Genomic DNA, 22989 nt, shown 5'->3' on the forward strand with positions numbered 1-22989 from the left:
TGGCCAAAAATCCCTGTAAGAATCCTCCTTTTTTTTGAATGCAGTCTGCCCAGCGGGGCCACAGGGAGCCAATCAGATGGCAGACTGGATGTCAACTGTGAGCCAGGAGTACGGAGAGCTTTTAGGCAGTTTACCTCCACTATTCAAATTCCTAACAGAGCTGCACGGGAATAAACGAGGCGCACAGAAGCGCTCCAGCTCAATGCAGAGCGCGCGGAGACGGACAGGCGGTCTTTCGACGGCCGCAGTGTCCGTTTGACTTTTCAAACCGGTTACATGAGAGAGGATGGGAAGTATTTTATATTATTGGCGTTTATTATTAGTATTTATATACGTTTTCGAGGGGGATATTTTACTTTGCTCGACGAGCGCCTCGAACACAACACGTCCTCTAAATAGGGCGTTTCGCAACGTGTCTGAGACCACGTCGGCAGAGGTGAATCTCAACATGAATGTTGCCTTTTATCTAGCGAATAAAACTAAAAACTAAATAATAAGGAGAATACACGACTGGAATGTAAACTGTTGAAAGCTGTGGATAAGAACAGTTTCCGATTTAGCATATTAATCCGTGTAATTAAAACAGTCCATGGTCCATTTTTTAAAAATAAATAGCCAACATTTTCTTCCCTTTTTCTGTCATATTAAAGCTCAAGTACATCAAATATTTAAAACGTTTACACAAGTCTGAATTATTCGCGTCATGACAGTTGCTCTGCATTAAAATATCACCCCATAATATTCCTATAATTCCTATATTTCCTCCCAAACTTCACAACACACGTCTACATATACCTTGTCCGACGCACACAGAGCCTGTATTTGTGCTCACCGCACACAACACCTGATAATTATGAGTGACACACCAGCGCTGAGAAACTAAAGTTGACTGATGCACACCGCAGCATCTGACTTAAGTTTCCTAAACTTACCTGAGTCCTGCCGAGGCCTTGCCCTCCGTTGCCTGGACTCATTGAATGCGGGTGGTTCCTCTGCTGCCCTCCCCAGCCGTGGGCCGAGGTGGCTCCATACTGGGGCCCCACGTCTTTCCCCAGGCCCATGCCCGCTTGCTGCTGCGCCGCGGGTCCGCTGTAGTCTTGATAGGCACCACCATAACCCCGCATCATCGGGCTTGGGGACGTCAGCAGCTGGTTTAGGGTCGGGGTGGCCCCTGAAGGATGCTGCTGCTGAGTTTGCCCCGGGAACCTTTGAAAGCCACCCGAAGCAGCTCCCAATGTGGACTTGCCGTGGCTTGCTGAGGAGTTGCTGCTCATCATCATGTTCCCTGGTTGCCGGCACCCCGAGGGACCCATCATCCCGTAGGCACCGCCGCCGTAGCCCGCCCGGTATGCCGGGTACTGGTTGTACTGGCTGTTGTGGTACCCTGCTTCGTGGGAGTTCTCCATGCTGTTATGTGCCGAGGAGTGCGTTATCCCCATCCCACCGCTTTGTTGCTGCTGTCCGCCATGTTGCTCATAACAGGGCCTTGGAGTGTAATAGTTGTTACTAAACTCGGAGTTGTTACTAGTTGGCCCCAAGTTAGAGTGTTCATACCTGGTACCCATCATCCTCTCCGCGGGTTTACAGGTGAGGTCCCCCTCACCTTTTCCTGGCATGTGCTGCTGCTGTGGCTCCCCCTGGCTCCCCAACAGGTTCTCTTTGCCACCGTGGTGTTGGTGATCCATACTTCTGTCCCCACGGGGTCCCTGGCCGTTGTTGTTGGCGATGTTGTTACTTTGGATCTGTCGTTGCTGATGTGGCGCAAATTGTCCGAATTGCGGCGGCGGCTGCTGCTGCGGCGGCGGCTGAGACTGAGGGGGATCTCCGCTCCCCACACATTTCAGCTTGTGGTTCGCGATCAGACCCGTTTCCATCGAGGAAGTGGTTGAATTAGTCGACGCCGAGGCGGACGTGAGGTTATTCCCATCCTTATCGTGACCGTCCGGAGCGTTGTGGGTCGTGGAAGTTGAATGGACCATGTTGAGCTCGTTTCGGCGTTGATGGTCTACATTATTCAGAGTCCCATCTCCGGCACCCAACATCGGTCCAGTTCGCTGTGCGTTCCCTCCTCCTCCTCCTACTCCTCCTCCGGATTTCCCCGAATTGAGCTCCGGACCCAAACCGCTGGATAATTTCTTATTTTTATTATTAGTTCTGGTCGGAGCCGATGCCACTTGCGCAGCCATGGTCACTCCAACATCTCAGCGCGCAGTGACAGCGAGCCCCGACCAGCCTTGCACACAGAAAATAAAACAAGAGGGGAAGAAAAACACAAGCTGGGAGGTGAAAAATATATTCAGTGGAAAAGCAAGCTTTGTTCTAGCGCTGGTGTTGTTGTGGTGGTGTTGAAATGGTGCGTCTGTAAGGCTTCATGTTGAAAGTTTCTCTGCCAGGTTTAAACGAAACTTTTTTTTCTTCCCCCCTCCGCCTCTCCTCCATCCCGGTTCTCGGTAATATGTAGCAGCGTCTCCCGGAGCCCTTGTGGCCCAGCATGGCATGAGAGAGAGCGGGCTCTACCAGCTTATCCACCTCCAGGGCTCCGACGCGCCTCACATGGAAAATCCGGACTGGAGTAGAGAGCCATTACGCAAGCTGCATTTTGATGTTTCTGTGTTTATCGACGCTTTATAGGTTGATTTTACAACAAAATAATAAACATTAATGTGGCAGTGATTTGACTTGCCACACAGTCCCATACTGACACCATTAAAACAAGATTTCTTGCATAATTACACCTCACATGGTCGAGGAATGACTCCTTCCCTTCAGTTTCCAGTGCACATTATTTTTATACAATTAATAACCGGAGAAATTGTGCATCTCCAAAGTACACGAAATCATTGCTCCTCCAATCTGCGCAGAACCATCAAATAAACACACCAGCACATGTTAACTTTGCCCGAACGAGTTTCTACTCAGTTATCCAGATCTGATTTTCCCTTTTTCCATCATCTCTGTCCCTCGGCTCAAGCCAGTTCTCTGCAGCTCTGACAGGAGTCGGACACGCAACCACAAGCTGTGCGCAATAATGTTGCCATCGGAATAAGAATGTAATCACACTTCATAGCAGCTATAATGTTGTAATATCCACTGAGTTTATCCCCTAAACGCTCCAATCAGTTCTTTTCAGCCAGAAAAAGAGTAATGTTCTCCTTCAACAAAAGAACCATAGCAATCCTGTGATGAAAGGGAAACCATAGACATATAACATACTATAAAATATATAATTACTACAGGACTATTCTGTGTAATACATTAAAATTACCATTAAGGTCACTATAAACTCACTGCAAGTCTCCATAGGAATGTAATATGAATATTATGAATATTAAAGCCATTCTTCATTAAGATCTTATTTGAATAAAAGGCTACATCCTTTAATTTCCTTCCTTGGATTTACTTTGTCAGAGAGGAACTTCTCTGAACTGATAATGACAATTAAAAAAAAAGAAAAAAAAAATCAACCCCAGGCTGCAGTGTAGGACCACACAAAACCAAAGTCTACAAGATATGCTATCCCATCAGTGGTATTCAAACATGAATGTAAAATAGTGCTTAGTAAAGAAGCCGGGATGTCTGTTGGGACTTGAATGAGCAGAGGGTCCGCTTTGATGAGATCAGATGCATTTGATCAACAGAGGGAGCTGTGGATGAAAGAGGGGTGGAGGGGAGAAGGGAGGGTGGGAAGGGAAGGATTTGGGGATGAGAGTTGTGCTGAGGATGGCCATGATAATGATGATGACTGGTGGTGGTGGTGGGAACAAATGTGATGACGATGATGATGGTGAGGTCAGTGGTGGAGTTTACGATGACAGTAGTAACAGTGATGACTGTAGGGGTACTGATGACCACGTTTTTCTTAGAACTAATTGCTGCTTTTGGTCACACAGGCCAAACAAGGAGGTACAGTTCACCCTGCCTGATACTTTATGTAGTGAGTAATTTCACCATGAAGCCATGTCCATGACAATGGGAAGACCCCTGCTGGAGATATGTTGTTAGTACAAGTTAGAGCCTCAAATAAATAAATCTATAGAAATACAAGCAGAAATATAGTCAGCCTTATGTTTCAGCAGGACAGTGCCGAGCAAAAAGGTAAGACATTCTCATGTAAGATAATCTCTATAAGATATATTTTGCTTAACTACTGTGTCACATAACATACATAGAAAAAACAAATTCAAATATTCAACATTGACAGCAAGAGGCTTAATTTCCAAATGAAAGCTCACTCATTGGAGACGAATAAAAGCGACGACATCCCTGGAAACCTTTCCCAGCCGTTTGCCTTTATGAGCCCATATGGCAGAGAATAAAAGCCATAACATTGTTATGGTCCAACTACAAAGTCTCCATGGTGTTTACCATTCTCTATGCTCAGGCCCAGCCTATAGCATCAACAGGACCAGATGGCTATTTATCTATAGGACACCCCACGAAGACATCGCATTTACATCATCTGTGTATGTGAGTGTGAGAGATAGAAAATGTGTAGGTGACAGAAAGTGACGCTGTTGGTGTGTGTACAAGTGCAGACGAAACTATACATCCTTAAATTTCTACATGTTAAGTGTCAAACTGGAGATTCATCACTGGTTATGTGCACCTTTTCTAATTAGAACAAGCCTCATCCACACCCTTCCTGCTCTCTGTACTTTGCGCACATGACGATTCTGGCTCCCATCAGCGTCCCAGATCAAAGCCTCGGCTCTGATCTCATCTAGAGCAACACTAAGGCTGACAGTGAGAGGACCTGGGGCATTAGCATATTCTATGATGGCGCCCGGCTTTTCAAGCCGTTGCCTCGGCTGCAGCTCTGGGTGTGCCGCGCTGTGGCTTTGCAACTCTAATTTGCCTCTCTCGCTCATTAAAAAAAGCCCACTGTTCTCCTATTAATTCGCAGACACACTGATCTGTTTGAATGGCGAGGACGGGTGTGTGTGCGGGAGGAGGGAGGTGGAGGAGGGCAATGGCTCAGCGCATTTGCATTTATGTTTAATTTATAACCTTCAGGGGCCCCCTGATGCAGCAAGATTGAAACAATAACTCCAGACAAACACGGGGAAGAGAGGAGGAGGAGCCGGAGGAGGTGGATGGAATTAAAAATATACAGATCTGGGATGGTATGTGCTTTGAATATGTGTGTGTGAGAGTGTGTGTGTTGGTGAGGATGGTGTTACTGCATGTGCACCCATGTGCATGCATTTTTCTGAGTAGTCATTCGAGCATCTGCATCAAGGTGTATCTGAAACACACACACATACACACACACACACACACACACACACTGACAGAGAGGCAGAGGTCTCCAATCCACGGGGGGATAACATGCCACGGTGAGTGTCTGTCAGGAGGAGAGCTGGAGTCTGTTCCAGGGGAGTCTGCAGGGATCTCCCCCTAGCAGCACAGCACAGAACAGCACAGCAGACAGCAGCAGCAGCACAAGCCTGGCCAAGCACAGAAAGTGGGTCAGCCCAAAACACACACAAACACACACATGCACACACAGAGAGAGACACACACACACACTCAGCTCAGACGGATGCAGCCCTGGTGTTACACTGTTTGAAAGAAAAAGAGAGAAAGAGCGTGCAGAGAGAGAAGGCATCCATGATGGTTTGTGTACGTGAGAGAGAGCATGGTAGTATAATTTGCATTAGCGATGTTGAAGGAGGGGGGTCTTGTTTAAGAAGAGGAGTGTAGGGCTAAGGAGGAGGAGAAAAAAAAACAAAAAACAGCCATCCATTGTGAGCACACCCTATGGAAGTGCATCAAATTGATCCATAGTCTTTTCATTTCAGGCTTGGGTAAATAACAGCATTTGCATTGATCAGTCTGCAAAACCAGGCAACAATGGGCTTGGGAGCGTACGGTATGTGCGTAACAAAACACATCTCTTATTCCTTTCTGCTCCTTGCGGAGACGAGGGCCTCACCAGAGCCCTACAAACGGCTATGATGGATAAAATGTTTTCAACAACACTTGAGAAGAGTGGATGCTATTGTGTCCGCCTGTATACTGAAACACAGAATCACAGAATTCCCAGGACGCCTCATGCTCTATTTATGTGTTATGAAAAACATGACTCAAAAGAAAACGGAAAACAGCTATGCTCTACTTTCACTGTCAGCTATCATGTGAAGTGTGAAGAGGAGGAAGAGGATGAGAGCAAGACACAGACAGCGAGAGGAGAGTGATTTTCTTCATCCACAGATCCTATCCTGATGGTGACAGGGGACTGGGCTCTCAGAACCCCTACACCCCCACCCCCCACCCCGAATATCTCCATCCCCTCCTCCCCTCTGATGCCTGTCACTGCTCCTCTCCTTCTCTCCCTCCCTTCTCCTGACTGGAGGAGTGTGTGAAGTGTCCCCCGAGAGGCACAGACTCAAAGACGGTATTTACAAGATCCACACTGAGCCCACTTTTAACTGCCTGTGAAGAACTTCTCCCGCCGCCTTTGATGTGCCAACCTAATGGGGAAGAGCTCGCCGGCAGTCATTGCATATGTTAGCGAGGCAACGTGAGCTAATCCGCTAGCATTGCAAGGTACACTTCATGCTGCTTGCAGTAAGTGAACACTTCAAATGCTGTATAGCTTTGGTGCATTGCTGCCCTTGGAAAAATCCCCGTTGGCAAACAGACGCTGACACGATGCGTCAACTTTTACAGCAAATTAGTGGCACCAGCAGCAAAAGACGAGCACTTTACTTATTTCATGGTGGAGTTAGCATATTCATGAGTTGATATACAGAAGCCTTCTGATGTGATCATCGAGACTATAATCAAAACTCCATGACATATGCAAAACGTAAAACTGGTGATATGATGATTTATCTAGTATACAGTAAGTACATTAGCAGATCCTACACTCATTCTTTACTTGGAATAAAATTTGGTGCAATAAATCCAAAAGCTTTTTGATTCCCCTGCCGTTTGACATTTCTACCCAGATGGGATGAGTAATATCAAGAAAAAAGTCAGCTGACTGAGCTTTCCCAGCCTGTAAGTTTGCTTAAAGCAGTTATGCTCAGTCTGGTTCCAGGTATATGTGGTCTTGAGGCAATGAGGACTGATGCATCAGAGCAACTTGCACCCCCTGCTTACTCTCAACAGCAAGGTCAAAGGTCACATGACACATTTAGGGACTTATTTGTAAAAGCACAAACTCTCTCTCTTTCACGCACACACACACACACACAAAGGCAAATAGCGGAGGTAAAACACTGACTCTTGTCCAACTTAGTTTTATCTTTAACAACGGCGCTGAGAAGGAAGGCTTTCATAACAAACAGAGGCATTTGGAACGATTTTGAATTAGGCTAATTAGGTTTGTGTTTTGTTTGTTGTTCAGGAGGCATGATCAAAGTGATATTTCACCAATTTGTGTCAGCTCCGGAGGAGAGGAGGAAGAGTTTGGAGAATGCTGCCTATTAATCTCCTCAGGTTTGGCGCACTGTGCGTTAGGGATGGTAATCAAAACAAGAGAATTATGAATAATGAAAAGTGTTGATCAGAAATGAAACAAAACAGTAGATTTGTGCTTTATTAGTGGCTTATTAGTAACAGGATTGGACTTTACATGTCCCCCTCCCCGTCGCCTCCCCCCCACTTTTCCCTGTTTTCTAGCTCTTTAAAGGGGGGTCTTCAATTTCAATACATGCTCCATCCTCTCTGCTCAGCCTGAGTGGAAGAAGAAAAATCAAAGGGATGTGGATGGCTTGACCCAGGAGCTCAGAGTCTGAGAGCAACCGGCTGTTTTGATCTTATCTAATATTTATGAATAACTTCCTTGATATTTCCTTCGCACCATGAAGCCGTCCGCTTTTACAGTGTTACACAATGATGTCTTAGAGGGACTATGACGGAGATCAAACGGGGCTTGGGCTCAGAATACAGAGCGCGCTCTCTCTCTGCGTAGCCTGGGAGGAAACTCAGCAGCAAGCTATCTAACGCTGTGTGATTGAAATACAAGCTCCACTAGGCTGCAGCGTGCAGTGTGATGATATTTGTATTTGTGTCTCTGTCAAAGGAATAGGCACAGAGAGGGAAAACACTGTCACTGTTTGAGCAGAAAGACGCATGAGTGTGGTTTCTGCTTGTGATTGCATCCTATGCATCTTTGCCCATGTATATGCGTGTTTTCTGCAATGGAGATGATTCCACAGTCTGCCTATCCGTGGCTTTCACAGAGCCAGCCACCACAGAACCATTCAAGGCTGTTTGGATCAGTAATGGCCTCAGATGCTTTTCACTATCTCTTCACAAAAGTCAAGTGTTCTCAACATGTTATTTGCCCAAAGTGGCCTTGTTCCAAGGCTCTATTGTTAGCCTAATGGAGGCTAGACGACACTAAGACTCTAATTATGGACACCAACGATCAGCCCTGATAATATTGCTAGCAAAGTGGGTAATTTGTGGCTGTTGTGTTGAAGGGTTGAGGGGAGGCGAAGAAAAAGGGAGGGGGTGGTGAAGAGAAGAAGGGAGGTGGGGAAGTTGTTTTCTTGTGTCATCGCCCCATCGTCCGTCACCCTAATCATTCCCCCAGAGCAGAGAGCCAAGACGTGGGCACAGCAGGAGAATATTAATGGACTGTGTGACATTATGGTTCCCGCCTATTCAAAAGGAATGTTCTATTACATTATGGGCCATCAACAGGTGATTTCTCACCGCTCACTAGGCTTCATCGAAGTATACTCCTATTTCATAAAGTGCCTGCACGGCACGGCTCAAGTGCCCATTCATCTTATTTAATACAGATATTATACATACAGTAGAACCATGCTTATAGATCAATGGCTTGTTTGTCACTAAGCACGCTGTATAGATGTCCTCATGTCTACCTGAAACATTATCCAATAAAAATTGATTGACAGTCAAGATGTGATTGAATGGAGTTTTGCTTACAAATCCAAATGGGTGGAGCAACAAGAAGTCATCCCAGCATAACAGAGCTTTCTAGTAACTTAATTCCCCCAACAATAGCTACTGTGAAAGGTTGGACAAAGGTTGGCCTTTAGCTTAAGTGCGGCCTGAGGTAAACAGCCTGTAACAATCAATACAGTGCAGTGCCAGAACTGGCAGGCAGACACCAAAGCAACTCAGCAAGCCTGTGCCTATTCTGTCAACACCCAAAATCAAAGCGCCTCTCCCTTGAGTGATCTGTCCAAACAATTAAAATGGAACCTCTTTGTACCATCACACTTAACATGTCAGACAGAAAAATGAAAGGAGCCTCGTGTATTGGAGCTGCATGCCGTGACGCCTCCTGTGACAAGCCCCACGGAGAGAGCGGCACGCCGCAGGAATGACGGCACTGTTCAAATTTTAAATATGTTTTGACACAAAATCAAAAGTTGCTCACCATTATGGGGGAGAGATTCCCCGTTTTCTGTGTGATCACTTATTAGACCCCTAGGTGAACTAGGCAGAAATACTGACACCTGAATATTCTCTTTGCACTTTCTTTGACATTTTTTTTAGCACATCTGGGAACCATTTCACATTGTAAGATATCATTTCATAGTGAGATTGAAGCTCTGATCTCTCAACATCTGAGGCTCATGGAAAGCCACCGATGATCAATGAGGATTCCTGTGTGAGTTCCTGGGTTTTCTCTGCCTCACATTCTCCCTTCTGGTGTCCAAAGCTAGGCTTGCCGCTGTCCCATTTCTGATGGTTGTAATATAGAAGATTGACAGCTTTGCTGTTGCAGCTCTGACAGCAAATGTTGGGCTATTTCTAACAATCCTGAACTAGAATTACCAGGATTTTTCTGTCTGTTTGAAAGCTGACTGGCTTGATGAATTTGATCCCCGAAGCATACTGATTGGACAAGAACTAATCAGCCGACCAATCCCATCAATCAAAATAGCTGCCATCTGACATCTTTTTGTCATATGACAATGGTCTTTTTCAGAATAATACATTTTCCTTTCACATTAATAAGCTTGAGTGGCTTTAACCATAATGGAAAGCAAGTCTATTTCATGGGCTTTCACTGTACTCTATACATAATCCTGAAGATGAAATTCCTAATCTTCTACCAAACAGGGAAGAGGTTTTTTTAAAGCAAGACCCCAATTATGCCCAGCCACAAATTAGCATGTTTAATGCAGCAAAATGTTTTAATAAAGAATAAAAGCAAGGCAGCAGAAAACAAAAGCCAACTGGGTAATAAGATTATCTCTGCCAGGCGCCCAGTGCACATCATTGTAGTTCACACAAATGGAAGAGATTATAAGTCACATTCAAAACAGCCTAATCCGTGAAAGACTCCCGATATGATTACTTTCTATTACGTTTGGTGACTGAGTGCAATGGATTTATCTTGAATCCTGAGGAGTCTTTAAAGTACAGTTGGACATAAAGGCAATGAGCCAGTTGAAGATTAGTTGAATCCATCTGTGATAAGCTTCAGCAGTTTGGCCACAAACACAGATAAACACAAATCTGACGACCAGATGATGTAATACACATTCGACAGCTATAGATTATCCCTGCAGATCGGAAATGTACATAATGTATCAAAGGCATTATCGCTTTCCAAAATATACGAATAGATTATTTACTCATTCCTATCAAAAACTGATTTTTAAGTTTTTAGTAAGTCCCCTTCTGTCTCACTGCTGTCTTCACTGTTGTTTAGCATGTTACTGCGTCCCCAGTCATTGTTGTAGGTGTTCCCTCTACTGCGTCCCATCTCTCTTGGCCGATTACAACCTCCTTCATCCCTGACCTCCCCTTAGTTCCTGACAAGGTCAAACGTCTCCCATTAGGGAGAACCAGGCCTTGCCTTTTGCCAGACAAGTATCCAAGTCGTACATCGTGAAGGTCAGGGGCTGCATAATGAACTGGAAAATGTCAGTTATATTACTCCCCATTTAAATAGCGGATTTTCCGGCACCAGGAACAAGGGTGATATTTACCCTTTTTCCTGCGCAGGCCCGGAGCAAAGAGTCCTCTTAATCCAGCTTGGGGTGTGAAATTGAGTCGTATGTGTGAGGGAATGTGATTTCCTGGTTCCAGAGATGAGCGAGTCTGCAATGTACTACACTACAACCAAGTCTTCTTCACCAGAGGAAAAACATGAGGAGAAAAACTGTAATACCTTCTTCCTTGTGCATTAGTGGTGTCTACAGTTTTCAACAGACAATCACAAGCATCGCATACTGGATGCTAAAAAACAGAAAAAATGGCAGTGAACATAAGAGGGAAAGCAACAGCTAAATAAGATAATACATTCATGATTGATATTCTTCCAATGCCAAAATCTATGCCCACTGAAGTGACGGAACAATTACTAATTATTAGTCTGATTATTCACATTTCCCAGCACATTCACACACCGACAGGAATGTCAACGGCTGCATAAATTAGCGTGAGAATAAAACAGGAGAGGCGACGCGGCTGAGATGACAAAAGGGCATCCAAAGGAGAATGTTAATAATGATTCCTCTAAAACAATTTCCATTAATTTTCAGCCATCTCGTCAGGGAGTAATATCTACATGCCCGAGGCAGGTTTAAATTGCATAGTCTGCCTGAGAAAGGAGACAAAGACTCCCCAGTGTCCAGCTGCTCTCATCAGAACAGGAAGACTCAAGGAACACCCAGGAGACAGCACCACTAAAGTGGAAGCTAAGCTATTAGCACAGCGTCAAAACCAGGAGAGAGACACATTGGATACTGGATATGAGAGACATGTGTGGCCAACGCTCTTCTTCACTTGATGTTTAGACACACTAACTCAGGTGGATAGTACTGCCAGATTGTGGCGCTATCTGTGTTGCCTGGTGCACAGCTAACAGACAATGTCAAAGGTAGGACGTGAATAATACGATAATTTCATATTCTGACTCCCTGCCAGGGAATATGTCACTTGGACACCGGGTCACATACCCAGTCAGCATGTGAAGGCAGAGCTGGGGCCGTGAGCTTTGCAGAGATGAGAGGGAAGGCAGCCAGCTAATGTCACACATACCAGCATCAGGGATCCTCTCTGTCCCCCGCTAAAGTTATTCTGCAACCGAGCTGGCATCTCGCCTCTCTTCACGGCCAGCGTGAGCCCGCTTTGCTTGGTGACACCGGGCATGTCTCCTGGGTATGGGCACACCTGGCAGACTGTCAGCGGGCACAGGTTTTAAGAGAGGGCAAAGAGGGTAAGACAGGGAGGGGTTGGTGTACTGGGATATCTTCAGGCAATACACGACAGTGGGTTATAAACACACAACAGCATTTGGAGAGCCAGTCAGCCACCTCTACTAGCCTTTGACTGATTTTTAAGACTGATAGAGATACTGACTGAAGTTTCAGACACCGACTGATATTCAACATGCTTAAACATACATTTTTATGCAAAAAAAACAAATACAAAACATAACACACACATTCTGCACATGCTCAGTTAATTATCACTTGAGTTAAATAGTCCTATTGGCAAAGGATGGTAGTGAATGGCTGATGTTTGACTTTAAAGCCACAATCCATAGTTTTCTGACCACATGAATGTGCAGTATATTCATAAACATAATTTCACAGCTTGACTTTAGGGTGAAAAATCTGCCTTCTAGTTGATTGTCTCAAATCAGTTGATTTTCAATAACTAATTTCTCAATCAATCAAAAATAGGGCAGTTTTCCTGTTGTATTTACAAACATTCCTGTACAAACCTTTAACATAATTAGTTTGATATTCTGTCTAATTTGCCATTTCTACTTCACATCATTATTCTTTTTGAATCTCTGAAAAAAAATAAAATCTATGATGCAGCAATTCAGAGGTTTGGAACCGGGCTATAACAGCATCAGAAAACATTAATAACTTAGTTTGTATCAAATAAGAGTGATAACAGAGTCATTTCTTGTGTTTTGTTTTTGGGTTTTATGGTTGTGAGTTGACCCTTAGGTTTATATTTGGAGCATGAATTAAGCCTGAAAATAAAAATCTGTCAATTATATTCTTACCCTATTCTCCACAATATATTTGATACAGAGAGCTTTATTTAAGAATTACTTTTAAAACATTCAACATACAAAATAACTTAGCAGTACCATGCACATTTAGCATCTCCTCCCCTAGTCACTCACACAAGACCATATAATGAAAACAAAGTTTGCTCCCCATAAAACTTTTCTAATATCCTGTCCCTCGCCTGCTTCTCTAAGAGGTTGGATGTCTCATTTGCAAGTGAGGGCCAGGAGAAGAGACGGCTGCCCACCAGCCTGTCCGTCAGAGGAGCTCACTGGGGAGAGTGTGTGCGCACTTGAAGGAGAGTGTACGTGTGTGTGTGTGTTGATTAATATCAGGAGGGCAGGGCAGTGCTCAGGCTGCGGCTGTCGGGGAGAAAGAGAGAGCGAGAGAGGACAGTTCTTTTCACTGCCGCCCAGGGAGAAGTCTGCTGGCGGAGGGGGTAATGAGCCAGAAACAGGCTGAGAGGAGAGAGGAGAAGGCTGGAGAGGCGAGGAGTGGAGGAGGCACAAGGACAGGCTGCCACATTCTACCCCCCCCCCCTCCCTCCCTCCCCACCTCACACACACACACCCTTCACTCAATCTCTCTCCTTCCCTTACCCTGCCGTCCCTCACCAACCCACAGCAAGCCAAGCACCATCAAGGTTCCCCTGGATTTTTTTTCTCTTTCACAATTTGACACTCATTCCCTACTTCCTTCTGTCTGGCTCTCTGTCTGTTCTGCTCTACATCACACTCTAACTTGGAAAATACATTTGTATGTGCTTGCATGCACACAGTCTCAGGTTAGGCACACACACACATCCTTGCATTTCTATTCATATGGGGCCTTTTCATTGTATAAGGTTTCATGACACAATGCACACCACGACCCAATTACTGTGAATAAAGTAGCAGTTCAATTAGGTGGTTAAAGCATTCAAATGATTCAAAATAACCTGATTTCACTAATAACACAGCAATGTATTTTAAAAAGGATAATTTGCATGTTTGCTGTCTTACCAAGAGTTAATACTTAAGCCTAGCCTAGCATAAAGACTGTAAACTGAAAGAAAAGAAAAATGGAAGTTCAAAATTATATTTGTTTTGTTTTTAATCCTGCATCCACTTCCTGAGAGTCAAATTTAACTTAACCCAAATCCTTATCTTAATCAAATGTCTTCAAATTAATGAAGTTCATGATTTCCTCACTCCTTCCGTCTAAAATGTAAACAAGCAAGAATACGCTGTCATTCAAAAAAATATATATCCTTCTCTTATAATTCCATAGTGTTGCTGCCAGACTCCTCCAAAGCCCTGGAACAGGTACCATGCTTCACCATTACGTGAAAAAATATATATTTCAAGGTCCTGTAAATCTCTCTGTCTACACCAGCACTTGGACAATGCTCATAACAGCGATGGCCTCAGAGCAGTAAGCCATAAAAAAAAGACACAGCCGCAGGAAAAATGGGGCAGCATGTGCCTTTTCACAGTGGCCAGAGGGCGATGAAGTAAACAAGAGGCCATGGGTGGGGATTAAGAATGGACACTCAGTGTTATGGTGGGGTCGTGGTGTCAGGGGCTAGTCGTGCTGTCTGAGAATATTACCCTCCGGATGAATTTTTGTCTTTTTTGGTTTTTTTTAGAGCACTGGCCACTGAGCTGTGTGCTTTCTGGATGGAGGATTGGGCCGTGTGCGGACTATCTGCGGAGAGAGGATGCATCCATCCACTAAGACTTATAAGGGAGAGCTGGGCACGGGGGATGAGGGTTGGGGAGGGGGCAGGAAATAACATGAGCAATTTCATAAATGGAAGGGAGAGGCTGTGACTTCCTAAATCGTCTGTGAAAGACAGAGGGAGGGAGTGGTGAGGCGGGGGAGATGGTGAGTGAAGGGGACGACAGGGAGAGAGATGGAAGGAGGCAAGAGGGAGCGTGACGCAAAGTGTGAAAGAGAAAGAAGAGAGGGAAGAAGGAGAGCCGGGGCTATGTGGTAAATGGATATAACTGGGTGAGGGAGGCAGGGGCAAAGTGAGAAAGAGAAAGGCTGGAGAGATGAAAAGATGAAGAGGGCAGATTTCCCACCAGCTGAGTGAGCACCTCTATTACCCTTCCTCTCTCTCTCTCCATGCCTCCCTCTGCCTTCTTCTATCTCTTTGTCCTATCAGCCTCAGTGTGGCATCCTCTCACATCAGATTAGCTCCAGCCCAGAGAGACGGTTAAAACTCCTCTGTCAAAGTTATTTAAAACACATCTGACGCTGAGGCCGTGCTCCCTTCTGCTCCCTCCCACCATCTTTCTTTTTCCGTGTTTGTCCTTGTCGTGGCCCAAACTTAGGCTAAGGCTGGAGCTCCAGCCTCGGCAGCTCAGCTGGGATACACATCTCCCCATGGCGTCGAAAGTCACTATCAATCAAACATGAGGGTGCGGGGGAGGACCTAGGTGTGGCAGGAGGCAGGAAGGAAGGGAGACTGCAGGAGACTTGCATAAATCACCAGCCAGGGGAAAGATGTCAGAGATAAACATGACCTGGATATTCTTATTCATATTTCCTCTTTGAGCACAGATTAAAAAATGGCCCCACAGAGGAAACACCATTTAAAACTCAATTGTTTTTTTGTCAGCAAGACAAGTTACTTTTACCGAGGAGCATAACAGCATGCTTGCTATCCCTTTTTTATGATTTCTTTTTTTTTTATTCCCAGCAAATCAATAAAAAACATGTTAGGTGAGAGTAGAACACTGCAATCCAATAGAGCAGTTAAGGGAAACTTGGCTTTATAGAGGCATGACTGTGCATTGACATTGACCAGCAAGCTATGGATGACTCCTGTGAGTGAGTGGAACAGATCACACCATGAGCCACTGTGTCAAGGCTTCATCCCTCCTGATGAGAGAGGCCAGTTTGGTATGGCACGGCACAGCCCGGTGCAGCCCATTTTCTGACAGAGACGGCTGTTTGAGCTCTCCAGTCATGGCCTCAGTGATGAATGGCCTCCGCTGCCGGGGAAAGAAAAGAAAAGGGGGTCTGGGAGCCCTCCGAGGATCAATACGTACGCACAGGAGGACCTGCTTCGCATGTTAAAAACCCTGATCCAGCCCCAGCCCCCCTACCCGCACGCTCCGCTGTCTCCTGCATCACTGACGGACAAGCCTCTGGGAGCGAGTGGGCGGGGAACTGAGGCTGAAGTGGGAGGACTTCAGTGTGTATATGTGTGGGTGCATGTGTATCTACATGAAGTGTGTCAGCAGGTTTCTAGAGGGGCTGGCATGTCAGCAAACTCAAGGTCGACATGGTGCACACAAGCATGGACGCACACAGACACACACACTCTCACAACTCTGCAAATCCGCCCACTGTTGATGCTGTGAAAGGGGCCACACTGTGACATGGTAATTCAGAGGTGTCTAAGGCGATGGATATCCTATTAATGAGCCCAAAACAATGACTAGACTAATGAGCTTATAATGGGAATATTGAATGCATGGGAATGGGATTGGGCCTTGTGTGAGCCAAGAAGGGGGACCATTGAATGAGAGCCAATGCACAAGGGCTAGAGGGCTAAAAGCTTGAGACGAATACAAACTGCATGGGGCGTAGCAGAGGTTGTAGAGGTAGGGCTGAGTGGAGGGGTGCACAGTCGACCCAAATCAATACACCCCTACCCGCTTTGCCTCGTTGGATTTGTGATATATGAGAGCAGGCGGCTTCTTGAGCATAAATAAAACATGAAAATGCAACAAATTATCAGGCCGAATGGACAGAGATCTATTTACTCAGTAATGCTGTATTTTTTATTTGTCAGATCAGTCTGAGGTGGGAGGGACTGATTGTTACCCTGCGTCCAATTTGAGTAAACCGAGCACTGAGATGTGATTCAGCTTCTGTTTGTGAATTAATGAATTAATCAAAGAGCGGTTGGTCAGGGGTGGGGGGCTAGGGGTAGACGAGAAGCGAACCGAGCAAACGAGTGAACGGCAAGCTGTGACGGCTAATAGCTGGGAAAGGAATTACAGTCCAATTGCTCTGTCTTATTCTGGCCCTAATGCTGCCGAGGCCTTTTGCTGCGAGCCGGGTAGCCCCTCCGTGTGATTTGATTCCATTTGGAGAGCCTTATTTTCCTCTTGATCTCACACATTAAGGACCTTGCTATTCACCAGAGCAGGAAAAAAGGGGGAGGACAGTCAGAGCAATGGAATGGATTAGCACACAGCTGTTGAGACTGGGCAGGTCAATGTTTTAAATCTCTGGCCCTGTCCGGTTAAATCTGTTGGCCTGTACTTCACAGACACACATGGATCTAAAAGGGATGAATAGCTCTGAGCAAGATGGTTGGGAATAAAAAACATCGGTCTAGGAAAGGGTGAGGTGGTGCCCTAGTCAAAATGGGTCTTTAATTGCCAAGTAAGATAATCCTTAGAAGTGGTTTGAAAACAACAGAGGCCACACGAAAATGATCCTAATGTGGAACAGCTGACTGGTCCATCCACTCAAACCTTAAAAGATAACCTTACTGGACTCTAACTCACTCTTCAATGGTGAATGCTCTATAAATGCATTGAAATTTTTACTGTACAATAAAAGCATGGATTTCGAAAACATCCTCAATTTCAATGTACATTTGAATCACTAAAAGACTATATTATTACTAGCTTTCAGTCTTACCCCATCCTCTTTCATCAGATATATTGTTGACCTTCAGTGGACAGATTTGTTTGTTGTGTGTGTGTGTGTGTGTGTGTATGATGCTGAGGTAAGGGATGGAACTTTACCAGCAGTGCTTGTCTGCCCAGAGCACAGCCGGCCAATTATCCCTCTTAATTATCTATTGACGAGATGGAATTGATGTTTTTGGAGCCCTGATTGGATAATCAGGAATGTTGGCCACAGTTATTCTCCTTGGCTGGTCTCACTCATCTGTCCAATCTGGTCTCCTTGTTTCAGTAATCTGCTCAGTTGCACAACATATTCCTGCTGAACAATAATTTATGATCCCAGTGAAAAGCATGGGAGATGTTTCATTTTGATAGTGAGGTTACCATGAGAGTATGTGCCACTGTGCATAGGTTTAGGCATCGAGTTTTTCCCACATCACATGGCCTTTCTCACAATGGGCCAATGTTTTCAGGAGCACGAATGGCGACCTTTTCTATTCTGCTCTGTTCATTAACCTCCACCTTTATCTGCAGACAGGCCAATGCTTCTTATAGGGCTCCATTTCCAAAACAGCCCGCTTCTGAACAAAGGAACTTAGCTGCATTAATTTCTGCCCCCTTTCTCTTCACACATCAGCAGCCCATTTTCTTTAAACTCTCTTGGAGAGCGAGCTGGCACAGGACCAGGAAGGCACCGGGAACAGGAGAGCGCAAGAGTGGAGTGACACTGATTGTGCCTCCTCTAATTAAACCCTACCTGACCCCGGTGTTGGGACATCATTAGTTCTCCCTCGTAATCATCACACAGCAGCAATTACATTCTGTTTGGCCCCATTTGCATTTCACAAGATTTCCCTGAACAATCAAAGACGGATTGGGAAAAAAAAAGGATGAAGCCAAATAAAGCATGGAAGTCTTAAAAAAGCAGCTAGATTCAGTTTCACAACAGTATGCTGCAACAGTTTGTTGCAAAGGAAAAAATGCCTTTTAGCAGAACACCATGGGAGTATCAAGGATAAAGGTTAAACATGTTGAGTCTCAGTAGCCAAAATTGTAGTCTGAGATCACTTTCCCATACAGCATTAATGCTATCCTGATGTTCTCTGTTGGGACAGGAAGGTACGCCCCATTAGACAAAAAAAATAGATACACCATAATAATCCTAACCAGTACAAAACCACTTCTTCAACCCCCTAAGTCTTAGTCTTTACATTCTACCAGGAACCAGAAATGGTTTTATCGCAGAGATGCCTGCCTCAATTTGGTAAAAGAATGAGAAAGGGACAGAGAGAAACTCAGACACTAAAAATAATCACACTCCAGAATACTCAACTGCAGCAACCCTACATCTCCCCACTTGCAGAAAGTACACTACACAGAAACACACACACACACACCGGTGCAGAATAGAGCCATCTATGCGAGTACATACTTCAGGGAAAGTGCACAAGGGCAGATGCTCCATCTGTATTCTGGGTGACAGGAGCGTTGTGCTGGGGTAGCGTTTCTCTCCCCGAGATGCCGTCTACACAGAAACAGTCATACGTCACAGACATGAAAGAGGCCCCTTTGAAAGCTCATACACACAGTTGGCATTCGAACAAGACTTTTTCCTACCAGCTTCTCTCATGCGTCTGCTGTTACTAAATCTGACAACAACAGCAGAGTAAGGTCGTTGGTTTAAGAAGAGAATTATGCTGGCAAATACCCCAGGGGCCTCCCGCTTTCTAGGCAGTAGACGATCGGACGTGCGTTCTCATCTCCATACTGCAGTAAATAGAAAAATTGTCATTAGGCGTGAGTCAACTACACAGATGCAAAATAACGTGTAGAAAATATACATAAAGTATCTGCTGCAAACTAAACAGGCGACAGCTGTGCATGAAACAAACAAAATAGAATCTCAGATTTTTGTTTTGCCATAGATTAGCACATATATCTTGAGATCATTTTTAGATGAGTGCTAAACATTACCATATGCATTGTTCAAGAAAAATAAACCCTTTCCTCATGATGAGGAAAAGCCAAAGGGGTGCTACATTTGCATTATCAACATCTCAGATTATTGTCAGTTCATTGATACTGTCGACTTTTTATCCCTTCCCATGTGACACCCTCAACTGGCTTTTTTCTCTCCTAAACCAATCTCCACTCAAGTGTTTCTAATCTCTGTTGAGAGAGAGTGTTGTGAGATGCACTCTTAACTGTGACTTGAAACAAGATTATATGGCTGAGATATGGTGAGGTGCATTCATTTGTTTTAGAGATGGAGTTTGAGCTTCTAGATTTATGAAAAGGTTATACTATCATACAACGATACGATGAAGCTCAATTGGAGAAAGGCTTACTGACCTTCTATAGGGCAGATCTCAGCAGGTATTATTAAGAACTGCTGGGGTGAGCTGCACTGACAGTGTACTATTCAGTCAACAGGGCATAATTACATGTATGAGTGACTCAAAGTGCTGAAAATCACTTAGGGTTTATGTAATAAATGTGTCATGTACAGATAGACAGGCATATGTAGATCCATATGCACACATTCAAGGACTGAGTGTATGGATCTGCTATACATACATTACAGCTTAATGTGCTCTTGAAAACATGCCTATTCACTGGTGGCTTCCAACAAATCTCTACCCTTCAGCAATAAACTAAGTTTGAATCCCAGTTAAGAGGCCTGGGTCCCTTTTAGACTTGCATCTAAGGATTATTTTCATTAACAATTAATTTATCAATGATTTATCAACTTTTAAATGTAAGAAAATTGTGAGATTTGCATTTCTCAACAAAAAAACCCAGAGTTAGAATTATAGAAAACAGAGAAACACAACAAATCCTCACATTTTGAGGTTAGAACCAAATAACATCTGGCATTTTCCTTCAATTCAATTCAATGCTGGTCAGTTAATTTCACCAGGATAATCCACCTGATATCAAATCTGCTTTAAGGGAGTCATGGGTAGATATACGATAAAACAAGAAGACAATTAAAACAAGGTTTTAATGATATCATCTTTGATATTAGGGGCGGATGTGGCTCAGGAGGTAGAGCGGGTCATCCACTAACCTCAGGGTGCCGGTGCTATTAGGGTACAGAAGATTGAGTAGTGAATGTATCACCGCTCAATGCTCTGTGCCCTAATAGCATTTGATTGTCTTTGCAATACATTAAGAAAAATGAACTAAACAACAGCTTAGAGAAATGAACCTCTAACCTTCAAAAAGATCACTAATCAAAGACTTTCATATTTTCAAAATTTTGTTTGATGAACATCATCATGAATTCTGTCTTTATATTTTCACTTCACTGGCCAACAATAAGCTATACAATAAAATGAGCTTCTTTTTGAAATTGCAATTACTTTCTGAGGAAATTAATCATATAAAAGGAACAACGTGATAAGAACTGCTAACAGGTTATTACAGCATACCGTGTTCATCATGGCTAAAAACTTACCTCATACCATCAGGAGAGAACAAAGTGCATTCTGGAGCCAGATTTCACATTAAGGCAATTTAAAATATTCTAGACTGCCTAATTTAGGGGTCGGACTTCTGTGTAACTTAATTCGACAAGATTAATTATACAATTAAATCCAAACTTCTCTCAATTATGTGGAGAAATGCTGCCTGCCTGCTCGGGCCGACCCTTAACCTTTACTGAGGCGAGGTACCTGATAAGCATAATTTCAACAGGAGCAGAAGAAATTGCTGCCTATTTTGTTGCCGTGCTCGACTCAGCACATTATAGTTCTTAATTGCTGGCAGACTTTGTAACTATGCCCTTGACATGGAAAGGCAAAATGTTATGCCATTCACTCACACATTAGTGAACCTGCAGGAGCCCTTTCCTGATTGACAGGACAATCCACTGAAACAAAAGACTTAATTGTATGTCAATTGATTCTGTAATTACAATTGGCAGGCTTGCCACTTCAGCTTCTCTGATTTCTCATCTGTGACAGTACCTAATGATATAATACGGTGTTAGCTTAGTAGTAGTCTTACCTCCAAAAATATGTGGTTACTGTGGTTTAGGAAGCTGACCTACTGTATTTCAATAGGCCTACAGTTTGGTGAACAGGGAGTTAAGGGGCAGAAACACACCAGGTACTGTTTATGTCTTCTAAGTAAAATGTATTCCTTGAGTGCCCTTTCATAGAATAAGGTACCCTTTACAGATGTTTTAAAAGGGCCAGTGACAAGCACAATGCAGGACCACTACTAACCCTCAATTGTGTTCCTTTCATATTTATGTCAAGGCTATGAGCTGAACCAGCAGGACTAGGTTAGAAAGAGCAGGTGGGCTCATCCTCCTTGACAAGCAGCCATTATCAGCACAGTTCTTGGAGTGAGAGAGGAAAACCACCGGGGATGGATGTAAAACCTCTTTCAAAGACCTTCAAAATCCCAGTTTCTACCCTCGCTCTCTCTCTCAATCCCTCCCTGTCATCATTTTATTCGCCCTCTCTCAGCTGCCTTCAGAGGAGAAGGGAAAAAAAGAAGGGGGGGGGAATGGTCTACTTGACCTTAATCTGCCCAGTAGTGAGTTTCAGAGAGATGACATGCAACCTCAGAGGTAAAGGGCAATTGTTTCTTTTTCCCTCTTCTGAGAGCCAATTTACAGCCCTAGGGGATTTTTTTTAAAAGCTGCGAACTATTTCAGGTTCTGCCACATTGTTTTTGACTCACTCAGCTGGAAGGGGCTAAAAGAACAAGCACCTTCTCTTTTCTTATTCTCAATCATCCCCCAGCCCATTAAATTCCATTCATACCTCCTGTAACAGGAGGGCATACAGAGTGGTATTTGCATTTCATGGACCATTGTATGTATAACCTATAATGGATTTTGTGCTTTCTGCAATGGCTATTAGAAGAAGTCAGCAATGACATTAATCTCATGGAAGCCCAACAACTTTGAATTGAGCATAAAACGCCAATAGGGAAATAAATCCCATTGGTAATATTCTGTACGCATACCCTGAGTTAATGAATGAAAAGTGTCATCAGCAGCAATTGGCCTAAGGGCTGGATATAGCCTATAGATTTTTGCAAATCAGCATCAAAACCAAGATATCCAGGACAATCTGGAATGGCCATATTGATTTTATGAACAGGGAAGCAAATAGACTAAAAATAACAATTGCATTCGAAAATCTTTCCCCCGCATTACCTTCACCTTGATAGGCCAAATGTAATATCCAAACTCTTTCGGGGTTTTTCTGCTTTGTCTTATGACAATCGTTTTCAACTTCAAATTCAAGTGGAATGACTGATTAGTTGATAATTTCACCTTCAAACAGTTAGCACCCAGCAGGGGATTGATGTAGAAAGAAACATCAAAAACATAACCTATGATTGCTGGATTGCGAGGGGCT

General features: G+C 44.2%; 1 protein-coding gene across 8 annotated transcripts in view; it reads right to left on the minus strand.

The window, feature by feature from the left end:
* LOC137200397 (AT-rich interactive domain-containing protein 1B-like) overlaps positions 1-22989 on the minus strand; it is a 208700-nt gene that overhangs the window by 179369 nt on the left and 6342 nt on the right. For 5 of the 8 annotated variants that reach the window (XM_067615178.1, XM_067615180.1, XM_067615179.1 and 2 more), the window contains exon 1: positions 933-2539. The exons of the other annotated variants lie outside the window; for them this stretch is intronic. In XM_067615178.1, the coding sequence (XP_067471279.1) occupies positions 933-2186 (1254 nt within the window). In that variant the 5' untranslated portion in view covers positions 2187-2539. Of the gene's footprint in view, positions 1-932; positions 2540-22989 lie in introns of those variants that run through there. 8 annotated transcript variants of the gene reach the window in all.

The sequence above is a fragment of the Thunnus thynnus genome, chromosome 16 (assembly GCF_963924715.1).
Source record: "Thunnus thynnus chromosome 16, fThuThy2.1, whole genome shotgun sequence".
NCBI classification, from domain to species: Eukaryota; Metazoa; Chordata; class Actinopteri; order Scombriformes; family Scombridae; genus Thunnus; species Thunnus thynnus.